The sequence below is a fragment of the Anomaloglossus baeobatrachus genome, chromosome 9 (assembly GCF_048569485.1).
Source record: "Anomaloglossus baeobatrachus isolate aAnoBae1 chromosome 9, aAnoBae1.hap1, whole genome shotgun sequence".
Taxonomy (NCBI): domain Eukaryota; kingdom Metazoa; phylum Chordata; class Amphibia; order Anura; family Aromobatidae; genus Anomaloglossus; species Anomaloglossus baeobatrachus.
Genome location: NC_134361.1, coordinates 207,501,490 through 207,513,573, shown reverse-complemented (window position 1 = coordinate 207,513,573; position 12,084 = coordinate 207,501,490). Strand labels below are relative to the sequence as shown.

Sequence of the window (12,084 nt, the reverse complement as noted above, 5' to 3'; positions counted from 1 at the left end):
GCGGAAGGTGGGTGAGGGCGCGGCGGATGGAGGAGCGGCAGAGGATGGGTGAGGGCGCAACGGATGCAGGAGCGGCGGAGGATGGGGGGAGGGTGGAAGGGGAGTGGGAGGTGAGATTGGGCATAGCTACCTTACAGGATGGATCTAGGCAGCAGGATTGCAGCAGATAGAGGAGGCAGCAGATTGAGGAGGCAGCAGATCCGGGAAGGGGCAGTGGCTGATGGTGAGTGCGGCGGCAGATGCAGAGGCGCAGCGGCTGATGGGTGAGTGCGGTGGCAGATGAGTACAGAACACACTGAGGCCGGAGTGAGCAGCACGATTGGTGCAGAGGAGTGCAGAGTTCCACAGGGAAGGACCAGGGACCATGTGAGCACAAAACACACAGAGGCTGGAGAGAGCAGCACGACTGGTGCAGAGGAGCGCAGAGTTCAACAGGGAAGGACCAGGGACAGTGTGAGCGCAGAACACACTGAGGCCGGAGAGAGCAGCACAACAGGTGCAGAGGAGCGTGGCGTAACACAAGGAAGAACCTGGTACTGTGTGAGTACAGAACACACCTAGGCTGGAGAGAGCAGGGCGACTGGTGCAGAGGAGCGCAGAGCACCACTGGGAAGAACCGCACAGAACACACAGAAGCCGGAGAGAGCAGGGCGACTAGTGCAGAGGAGCGCGGTGCAACACACAGAAAAACCGGGTACCGTGTGAGCACAGAACACGCTGATACCAACAGAATAGTGACTGCAGCTGCGGAGGAGCCCAGAGGATTAGACACAATGTAACAGCAGAACAGTGACCGCAGCTCTTGAGGTGACTGGAGGACACGATGTAACAGCAACCAGTGACTACTGCTCGGTAGGTGACCAGAGGATAAAACACGATGTAACAGCATAACAGTGACCGCAGCTCTGAAGGTGACCAGGGGATAAAACATGATGTACAGCAAAATAGTGACTGCAGCTCTGGAGGATAAGACATAATATAACAACAGTATTGTGAGTGCAGCTCTGGAAATGACTGGATAAGACATGATGTAACAGCAGAATAGTGACTCCAGCTCTGGAGGTGACTGGATAAGACATGATGTAATAGCAGAATAGTGACTGCAGCTCTAGAGGATAAGACACTATGTAACAGCAGAATAGTGATTGCAGCTCTGGAGGTGACTGGAGTAGGGATGGCATGCATGTGCTGGATTACTGGGCATTAATGATAAGTAAATATAATGTATGACGTCAGAGTGTGCACCAGCGATAACAGACGGCCGAATGTCGTTTCTCAGCACCGGCTGTATGGACGCACGTCTATCCTCTGTATTGGGCCTCACTCACACTCGCTTATAACCAGGACAAGTGCAATGTGAGGATAGGCGGGACAGCACCTGGAGCAATGTCGTCCGGTGAGTGCAGATCTTAGGTGGATAGAAACTCAGGACGTCGGAGGAGCCTCACCTATGGGAGTGATGTGTCTCTGCAGATACATTACGTCCTGCAGTATAGGACACTAACTGTAGAATAGTAGAACAGAAGCCACCAATCACATGGGGGGAAACCTGTCCTACTTTTGTGGACGGAAACAGGAGGGCTTTTTTATTCGCCAATGTGAGCGAGCATTAGTGATAGTCTCTGATGGTCGGACACAGAATTTACCTCTTTAAGCTTTGAATCTCGTCCAGCGTAAAATCAAAGATGCTCGCCAAGTGGTGGTTGGTGCTCCAGGCCGAGGTGAAGTCACTCTGTAATGTCAGGAGGAAAGGATTCTCATCATAAAGGCATTATGAGGGACAGGCAGCAGTGCGAGGAGACACACAATGGTGAAGTACTGACATTGGGGATGGCGTCCTCCAGGAGGAACTGGGCCGGCTTCCTGCGGACTCCTCTCCTCTTCTCCCGGGGCAGAAGGCTGCAGGTAAGAAGAAGATGGCGGTGTAAGAGATGCTGGCGGCACGGCGCTGCACCTAGCGCTCACACATAATTATTCTACCTGTTTTTGTATTTGCTCCGACCCTTCTTCTTCACGCCGCCTCCCGGCCGGGGGTCCGTCAGCCCCAGCAGTTTGTCTGGTAGCAGCTTACTGGGAGGACTGGGCGGCACCCGGATGCGTAAACGGAAGATGCATTTTTTTCTCTTTATTTCTTTGCCACAAAGAAACCTGTAATATAAAAGTATATACGGTATATAATCCGGAATGATACAGGAGACACTGCGCCCAGGGCAGGAGGCAGCCAGAGACCCCCGGAGGAGCTGCCCCCAAATCACTGCTGCTCCTCCAAAGACAGAGACCACCAGAAGAGCTGCCCCCAAATCACTGCGGCTCCTCTAAAGCCAGAGACCCCCGGAGGAGCTGCCCCCAAATCACTGCAGCTCCTCCAAAGCCAGAGACCCCGGAGAAGCTGCCCCCAAATCACTGCGGCTCCTCTAAAGCCAGAGACCCCCGGAGGAGCTGCCCCCAAATCACTGCAGCTCCTCCAAAGCCAGAGACCCCGGAGAAGCTGCCCCCAAATCACTGCGACTCCTCCAAAGCCAGAGACCCCCGGAGGAGCTGCCCCCAAATCACTGCGACTCCTCCAAAGCAGGAGACCCCCAGAGGAGCTACCCCCAAATCACTGCGGCTCCTCCAAAGCAATATTAACGATCGCTAATACGCCAACAGGGGGCGCTCTCCAGACGCTCTCCTACACTCCCGTCACGCCCTCTTCCTCCCAAGATGCTCAGTCCTGGGCTGTGAGCAAAGGAATAAACAATTCTGGACTTTCTAAATCGGAGGCGCAGAGAAGACGACGTCCTGCTGGTCTATGGGGGAAGGATTAATGGCGCTGCCCCTACGGAGGTCACAGAGGGGAAAGGCGTCAGCAGCTCCTCCAACACTGAGCCACAGCTCCTCCAACTCCAACCATAGCTCCTCCAACTTTGGCTCAGCTCCTCCAAAACGGGCCGCGACTCCTCCAACTCCAACCATAGCTCCTCCAACACGGACCGCGGCTCCTTCAACAACCCAGCTCCTCCAACACCCGGTCACAGCTCCTCCAACAGCCAGCTCCTCCAACACCTGGCTATGGCTCCTCCAACACCCAGTTGCTCCAACACCCAGCTCCTACAACATCTGGCTGCGGCTGCTCCAACACCCGGATCCTCCAACACCCGGCTGCGGCTCCTCCAACACCCGGATCCTCCAACACCCGGATCCTCCAACACCCGGCTGCGGCTCCTCCAACACCCGGATCCTCCAACACCTGGCTGTGGCTCCTCCAACACCCGGATCCTCCAACACCTGGCTGTGGCTTCTACAACAACCCAGCTCCTCCAACATCCGGTCGCAGCTCCTCCAACACACAGCTCCTCCAACACCCGGCCGCGGCTTCTACAACAACCCAGCTCCTCCAACATCCGGTCGCAGCTCCTCCAACACCCAGCTCCTCCAACACCCGGCCGCGGCTCCTCCAACACCCAGCTCCTCCAACACCCGGCCGCGGCTCCTCCAACACCCAGCTCCTCCAACACCCGGCCGCGGCTCCTCCAACACCCGGCCGCGGCTCCTCCAACATTCAGCTCCTCCAACACCCAGCCACTGACGGTAGGAAACTCATTGCAATAAAATGGAGGTGGAGTTACTATCCGCTTTATTTTTTCTTGGAGCAGAATGTGAGTGTCTTTTACTGATCCATGGGGTGGGAGGATGAGAGACTGCACTGCGACCAAAGAGCTGCGCCTGAGTGACAGCAGCCCCTCAGCGACAGCAGCCCCTCAGTGACAGCCGCCCCTCAGCGACAGCCGTGACTTGCGTGCACTGGGGCCACTGACTTGTGTACATACCTGATGGTTACATGGAGCCCCCATCCCCAGCACTGGAATAGCTGTGGGGGTCAGTGATGTGGCTGCGGCCGCTCAGCACGGTGTCGGCTTATAGTCGCTGGCACTCACCTGCTTTTGTAGCTGTTTAAAGCTTCCAGAAGGTGTTGCCCCCGCTCCTCTACCGGGAAGACCGACAGCTGCAAAAGTCATGAGTGACTGGTCAGAGCACAGGGACAGACAGGAAGGTATATATACAGAGGAGCATATACACGTGGGGGGGGGTCATACACACAGGGGAGGGTGCCTATACCCGGGGTATATATACACAGGGGGGCACAATGTACAGTAGAGATCACACAGCGGTGCCCGGGGCGGCGGACGCAGGGTCACAACCTGATCATTTCTTCTTTATCCCAATTCTCGTGGCCGAAAACAATTCCTTATTTTTCTGGACAAAGTGAGGAGTTTCCGACGTTTCAGGTCAGCAATTACTGACTTATTCACTAGGTGGCAGCAAAGACACAGACAGAAGCATGAGTACAGCAGACAGGATTAGATACACAGCTCAGCAGACAGTATCACACAGGATAGGATTAGATACACAGCTCAGCAGACAGTATCACATAGGAGAGGATTAGATGCATGGTTCAGCAGACAGTATCACATAGGAGAGGATTAGATGCATGGTTCAGCAGATGGTATCATAGAGGATTAGATACCCAGCTCAGCAGGCAGTATCACACAGAATAGGATTAGATACATGGCTCAGCAGACAGTATCACACAGAATAGGATTAGATACACGGCTCAGCACAGTATCAAACAGGACAGGATTAGATACACAGCTCAGCAGACAGTATCACAAAGGATAGGATTAGATACACTACTCATCAGACAGTATCACAGGATAGGATTAGATACACAGCTAAGCAGACAGTATCACACAAAATAGGATTAGATACATGGCTCAGCAAATGGCATCACACAGGAATAAATACACAGCTAAGCAGACAGTATCACAGGACAGGATTAGATACACAGCTCATCAGACGGTATCAAACAGGATGGGATTAGATACACGGCTCAGCACAGTATCAGACAGGCTATGCTACAGATTGGCTGTATCGCCCTCCCGTTCTGCTCTTACTTCCATTATTTCACAACTTTCCGGTTCTTCAGGAATTTCCCTCCATTACTCTACAGTGACGACACATTCCCTGCTCCTGCCACGGCCGGCAGCTCCGGCACAGCGAGGGTACGCTGCCTCAGCCAACGGGACACCGGAGACCCCACATTACCCCTGAACTGTGCAGACAGAGGTTACATTATTGGATCTTATGGGGCATTTACCATCACATTGTGTCACCAGATACCTCTGCAGCTATACGATCAGAGCAGCCGAGGAGACGGCCGTGATACCACTGCGACTAAACGAGCAGCACAGCCGAAGAGACGGCCGTGATACCACTGCAGCCAAACAAACAGTGCGGCTCAGGAGATGGCCGTGATACCACTGCAACCAAACAAATAGCGCGGCCGAGGAGACGGCTGTGATACCACTGCAGCTAAACAAGTAGCGCGGCCGAGGAGACGGCTGTGATACCACTTCAGCCAAACAAGTAGCGCGGCCGAGGAGACAGCCGTGAGACTACTGCAGCCAAACGAGCAGAGCGGCCAAGGAGACGGTCTTGATACCATTGCAGCCAAACAAGTAGCGCGGCCGAAAAGACAGCCGTGATACTACTGCAGCCAAACGAGCTCGCAGCCGAAGATGGCCGTGATACCACTGCAGCCAAAGGAGCAGTACAGCCGAGGAGACGGCCATGATACCACTGCAGCCAAACAAGCAGCGCGGCCAAGGAGACGGCAGTGTCCCACTCTCCCAGATCTGAATATTGTCTAGTATGTCGGGATTCCTAAGGCCTCTGTCACACGTCCCTGAAAAACACGCACGTTTTTCACGGACGTGTCAGAGGTGCGGATTGCCCTTGGTGTGCAGTGTGTATGGCCTACGTGTGTTCTCCGAGTCTTATCCATGATAACACACGGAGAACGGGAATTTCTGCTCACCTGTCTCTGGTGTCGCTGTCTGTGGTGCTGCTCTTCGGTCTCCGGTCCTGCCGACTCCCCGCTGCTGCTGCTTCCGGCCGCATTGAAGTGAATATTAAATGAGCATAATGAGCGGCAGTCGGCAGCAAGCGACAGCAGCGGCAGAGATAGGAGGGCTGGAGAAGGTGAGTAAAGGTTAGTTTTTTTTTAAAAGACACATGTCTTTTCTCCGGCGCGTGTCACACGGAACACATCCGTGTGGTCAGTGTGTGTTAGGTGTGACACGATTGCATTCCGTGTGACACCCGTCATGCTGGAGAAAAACGGACATGTCAGCGTATGGAGCACACTGGCACACGTAAGTACGGAATGGACACACGTTCCGTGCAAAAATACTTACGTGTGCCCGAAACTATAGGAAAACATATGTCAACGTGTGCCCGTGTCTCCGGTACGTGAGAAAACTGTCCATACACGTACCGGAGGCACGAACGTGTGACAGAGGCCTAAAGCTGCGCTGTGTGTCTACAGTGCCTACAAGTAGTATTCAACCCCCTGCAGATTTAGCAGGTTTACACATTCGGAATAACTTGGCATTGTGACATTTGGACTGTAGATCAGCCTGGAAGTGTGAAATGCAGCAAAAAAGAATGTTATTTCTTTTTTTATTTTTTTTTTTTAAATTGTGAAAAGTTTATTCAGAGGGTCATTTATTATTCAACCCCTCAAACCACCAGAATTCTGTTTGGTTCCCCTAAAGTATTAAGAAGAATTTCAGGCACAAAGAACAATGAGATTCACATGTTTGGATCAATTATCTTTTTCCAGCCTTTTCTGACTAATTAAGACCCTCCCCAAACTTGTGAACAGCACTCATACTTGGTCAACATGGGAAAGACAAAGAAGCATTCCAAGGCCATCAGAGACAAGATCGTGGGGGGTCACAAGGCTGGCAAGGGGTACAAAACCCTTTCCAAGGAGTTGGGCCTACCTGTCTCCACTGTTGGGAGCATCATCCGGAAGAGGAAGGCTCATGGAACTACTGTTAGCCTTCCACGGCCTGGACAGCCTTTGAAAGTTTCCACCCGTGCCGAGGCCAGGCTTGTCCGAAGAGTCAAGGCTAACCCAAGGACAACAAGGAAGGAGCTCCGGGAAGATCTCATGGCAGTGGGGACATTGGTTTCAGTCAATACCATAAGTAACGTACTCCACTGCAATGGTCTCCGTTCCAGACGAGCCCGTAAGGTACCTTTACTTTCAAAGCGTCACGTCAAGGCTCGTCTACAGTTTGCTCATGATCACTTGGAGGACTCTGAGACAGACTGGTTCAAGGTTCTCTGGTCTGATGAGACCAAGATCGAGATCTTTGGTGCCAACCACACACGTGACGTTTGGAGACTGGATGGCACTGCATACGACCCGAATACCATCCCTACAGTCAAGCATGGTGGTGGCAGCATCATGCTGTGGGGCTGTTTCTCAGCCAAGGGGCCTGGCCATCTGGTCCGCATCCATGGGAAGATGGATAGCACGGCCTACCTGGAGATTTTGGCCAAGAACCTCCGCTCCTCCATCAAGGATCTTAAGATGGGTCGTCATTTCATCTTCCAACAAGACAATGACCCAAAGCACACAGCCAAGAAAACCAAGGCCTGGTTCAAGAGGGAAAAAATCAAGGTGTTGCAGTGGCCTAGTCAGTCTCCTGACCTTAACCCAATTGAAAACTTGTGGAAGGAGCTCAAGATTAAAGTCCACATGAGACACCCAAAGAACCTAGATAACTTGGAGAAGATCTGCATGGAGGAGTGGGCCAAGATAACTCCAGAGACCTGTGCCGGCCTGATCAGGTCTTATAAAAGACGATTATTAGCTGTAATTGCAAACAAGGGTTATTCCACAAAATATTAAACCTAGGGGTTGAATAATAATTGACCCACACTTTTATGTTGAAAATTTATTAAAATTTAACTGAGCAACATAACTTGTTGGTTTGTAAGATTTATGCATCTGTTAATAAATCCTGCTCTTGTTTGAAGTTTGCAGGCTCTAACGTATTTGCATCTTATCAAACCTGCTAAATCTGCAGGGGGTTGAATACTACTTGTAGGCACTGTATATTGGTGTAAAAATAAATAAATATATTGGCGTCGGGTCCCCCTGTATTATACAAACACAGATAAAGCATACGGCTACAGGCTGCAGCCCTGCACTTATTTTGGCTGTGAACCAAAATAAGAGGGACCGTATGGTGTTTTGAAGCGATTTTTTTTGCCAAGAGGTGTAGATTTGGTGCAGGAATATGCTGTAAAAATTTCAGTACCAAATCCGCATCTCTTGGCAAAAAAAACACGGTTTTCTGCCAAGAGATGCAGGTCTTACCTGAGGTGAGGTCACAGAGCTTACTGAGGTCAGGTTGTCTGAGGTGAAAGGTGGAGAACCGTGGGAACCTCCAGCTGTCACCGCAAATAACCTGAGTGACGTCACCGCTCATCGCTTAGGCTCAATTTCTGCCTGAACCTTACAGCGTAGATATCCAAGGTAGAAGAAAAAGGGAATTTTGTTTACTTACCGTAAATTCCTTTTCTTCTAGCTCCTATTGGGAGACCCAGACAATTGTGTGTATAGCTTCTGCCTCCGGAGGCCACACAAAGTATTACACTTTTAAAAAAGTGTAACCCCTCCCCTCTGCCTATACACCCTCCCGTGGATCACGGGCTCCTCAGTTTTGGTGCAAAAGCAGGAAGGAGAAAACTTATAAATTGGTCTAGGGTAAATTCACTCCGAAGGATGTTTGGAGAACTGAAAACCATGAACCAAAAGAACAATTCAACATGAACAACATGTGTACACAAAAGAACAACCAGCCCGAAGGGCACAGGGGCGGGTGCTGGGTCTCCCAATAGGACCTAGAAGAAAAGGAATTTACGGTAAGTAAACAAAATTCCCTTTTTCTTTGTCGCTCCATTGGGAGACCCAGACAATTGGGACGTCCAAGAGCAGTCCCTGGGTGGGTAAAAGAATACCTCAATAAAAGGAGCCGAAAACGGCCCCCTCTTACAGGTGGGCAACCGCCGCCTGGAGGACTCGCCTACCTAGACTGGCGTCTGCCGAAGCATAGGCATGCACTTGATAGTGCTTCGTGAAAGTGTGCAGACTAGACCACGTAGCTGCCTGACACACCTGCTGAGCCGTCGCCCGGTGCCGCAAAGCCCAGGACGCACCTACGGCTCTGGTAGAATGGGCTTTCAACCCTGAAGGAAGTGGAAGCCCAGAAGAACGGTAGGCCTCGAGAATCGGTTCCTTGATCCACCGAGCCAAGGTTGCCTTGGAGGCCTGAGAGCCCTTACGCTGGCCAGCGACAAGGACAAAGAGCGCGTCTGAACGGCGCAGGGGCGCCGTGCGAGACACGTAGAGCCGGAGTGCTCTCACTAGATCCAAAGAGTGCAAATCCTTTTCACACTGGTGAATTGGATTAGGGCAAAAGGAAGGCAAGGAGATATCCTGGTTTAGATGAAAAGGGGATACCACCTTAGGGAGAAATTCCGGGACAGGACGCAGGACCATCTTATCTTGGTGGAAAACCAGGAAGGGAGCTTTGCATGACAGCGCTGCAAGCTCAGACACTCGCCGAAGTGATGTGACCGCCACCAGGAAGGCCACCTTCTGAGAAAGACGGGAAAGGGAAACATCCCGCAGCGGCTCAAAAGGCGGCTTTTGAAGAGCCGTCAGAACCCTGTTAACATCCCAAGGATCCAACGGACGTTTGTAAGGTGGAACCATGTGGCAAACCCCCTGCAGGAACGTGCGGACCTGCGGAAGCCTGGCTAGACGCTTTTGAAAAAACACGGAGAGCGCCGACACTTGGCCCTTGAGAGAGCCGAGGGACAAACCCTTGTCCATTCCAGATTGTAGGAATGAAAGAAAAGTGGGTAAAGCAAACGGCCATGGAGACAAACCGTTATCAGAGCACCAGGATAAGAAAAGTTGCCAAGACCTGTAATAGATTTTGGCGGACGTTGGCTTCCTGGCTTGTCTCATGGTGGCAATGACATCCTGAGATAACCCTGAAGACGCTAGGAGCCAGGACTCAATGGCCACACAGTCAGGTTGAGGGCCACAGAATTCAGATGGAAAAACGGCCCTTGTGACAGCAAGTCTGGACGGTCTGGAAGCGCCCACGGTTGACCCACCGTGAGATGCCACAGATCCGGATACCACGACCGCCTCGGCCAGTCTGGAGCGACGAGAATGGAGCGACGGCAGTCGGACCTGATCTTGCGTAGCACTCTGGGCAGCATTGCCAGAGGGGGAAACACATATGGCAGTCGAAACTGCGACCAATACTGGACCAGAGCGTCCGCTGCCAGAGCTCTGTGATCCTGAGACCATGCCATGAAGGCCGGGACCTTGTTGTTGTGTCTCGATGCCATGAGATCGACGTCCGGCGTTCCCCAGCGGCGACAGATCTCTCGAAACACGTCTGGGTGAAGAGACCATTCCCCCACGTCCATGCCCTGACGACTGAGAAAATCTGCTTCCCAGTTTTCCACGCCCGGGATGTGAACTGCGGAGATGGTGGAGCCTGTGGCTTCCACCCACTGCAGAATCCGCTCGACTTCCTGGAAGGCTTGACGACTGCGAGTGCCGCCTTGGTGGTTGATGTAGGCGACGGCAGTGGCGTTGTCCGACTGGATTCGGATCTGCCTGCCCTCCAGCCACCGATGGAAAGCCAATAGGGCTAGATATACTGCCCTTATCTCCAGAACATTGATCTGAAGGGACGATTCTATTGGAGTCCAGGTTCCTTGAGCCCTGTGGTGGAGAAAAACCGCTCCCCAACCTGACAGGCTCGCGTCCGTGGTGACCACGGCCCAGGTACAGAGATGTGGGTAGGAGCCACCACTGAAGTGATGTTTTGGTTGCAAGTGAAAGAGAGATGTTCTTGTCGAGGGAAGCCAAACTCTTGTCCCATTTGCGCAGAATGTCCCATTGGAGTGGCCGTAGATGGAATTGCGCGAACGGCACTGCCTCCATAGCTGCAACCATCTTCCCCAGGAAGTGCATGAGGCGCCTTAAGGGGTGTGACTGACTCCGAAGAAGTGACTGCACCCCCGCCTGCAGAGAAAGCTGTTTGTCCCGCGGTAGCTTGACTAACGCTGGAAGGGTATGAAACTCCATCCCGAGGTAAGTCAGTGATTGGGTCGCCGTCAACTTGGATTTCGGGAAATTGATGATCCACCCGAACTGCTGGAGAGTCGCCAGAGTTACGGTAAGACTTCGTTGACACGCCACCCGAGAAGGGGCCCTGACTAGGAGATCGTCCAAGTATGGGATTACCGAGTGGCCCTGAGAGTGCAGGACCGCCACGACGGATGCCATGACTTTGGTGAAGACCCGTGGGGCTGTCGCCAGGCCGAAGGGCAATGCGACGAACTGGAGGTGTTCGTCCCCGATGGCGAAACGCAGGAAACGTTGATGTTCGGGTGCGATCGGCACATGGAGATAAGCATCCTTGATGTCGATCGATGCTAGGAAGTCTCCTTGTGACATCGAGGCGATGACCGAGCGGAGAGATTCCATCCGAAACCGTCTGGTTCTCACATGTCTGTTGAGCAGCTTGAGGTCCAGAACGGGACGGAAAGACCTGTCCTTTTTTGGCACCACGAACAAGTTGGAGTAAAATCCGCGACCACGTTCCTGGAGGGGAACGGGTATCACAACTCCTTCCATCTTTAGAGCGTCCACCGCCTGAAACAGTGCGTCTGCCTGTGCGGGGGGTGGGGAGGTTCTGAAAAAACGAGCCGTAGGTCGAGAGCTGAACTCTATCCTGTAACCATGAGACAGAATGTCTCTCACCCATCGGTCTTGAACGTGTGGCCACCAGGCGTCGCCAAAGCGGGAGAGCCTGCCACCGACCGAGGATGTGGCTAGATGAGGCCGAGAGTCATGAAGAGGCCGTCTTGGAGGCAGTGCCTCCTGCGGCCTTTTGGGGGCGTGACTTGGACCGCCACCCATAGGAGTTCTTCTGGCCTTTCTCCGGCCGGTTGGACGAAGAGGATTGGGGCTTGGCGGAGGGACGAAAGGACCGAAACCTCAATTGGATTTTTCTCTGCTGAGGTCTCTTAGGTTTGGATTGGGGTAAGGAAGAGTCCTTTCCCGAGGATTCCTTAATAATCTCATCCAACCGTTCGCCAAACAAATGTTCGCCAGAAAAAGGCAAACCAGTTAAGAACCTTTTGGAAGCAGAG

The 12,084-nt window shown here is 52.7% G+C and overlaps 1 protein-coding gene across 1 annotated transcript in view; it reads right to left on the bottom strand.

Annotated features, from left to right (window-relative positions):
- PHF19 (PHD finger protein 19) overlaps positions 1 to 12,084 on the bottom strand; it is a 129,310-nt gene that overhangs the window by 54,295 nt on the left and 62,931 nt on the right. Inside the window, exons 10-13 of the mRNA XM_075324322.1 lie at positions 3,918 to 3,985; positions 1,981 to 2,148; positions 1,824 to 1,899; positions 1,647 to 1,732 (exon numbers count right to left, since the gene is read on the bottom strand). Of these exons, the coding sequence (XP_075180437.1) occupies positions 1,647 to 1,732; positions 1,824 to 1,899; positions 1,981 to 2,148; positions 3,918 to 3,985 (398 nt within the window). The remainder of the gene's footprint in view (positions 1 to 1,646; positions 1,733 to 1,823; positions 1,900 to 1,980; positions 2,149 to 3,917; positions 3,986 to 12,084) is intronic.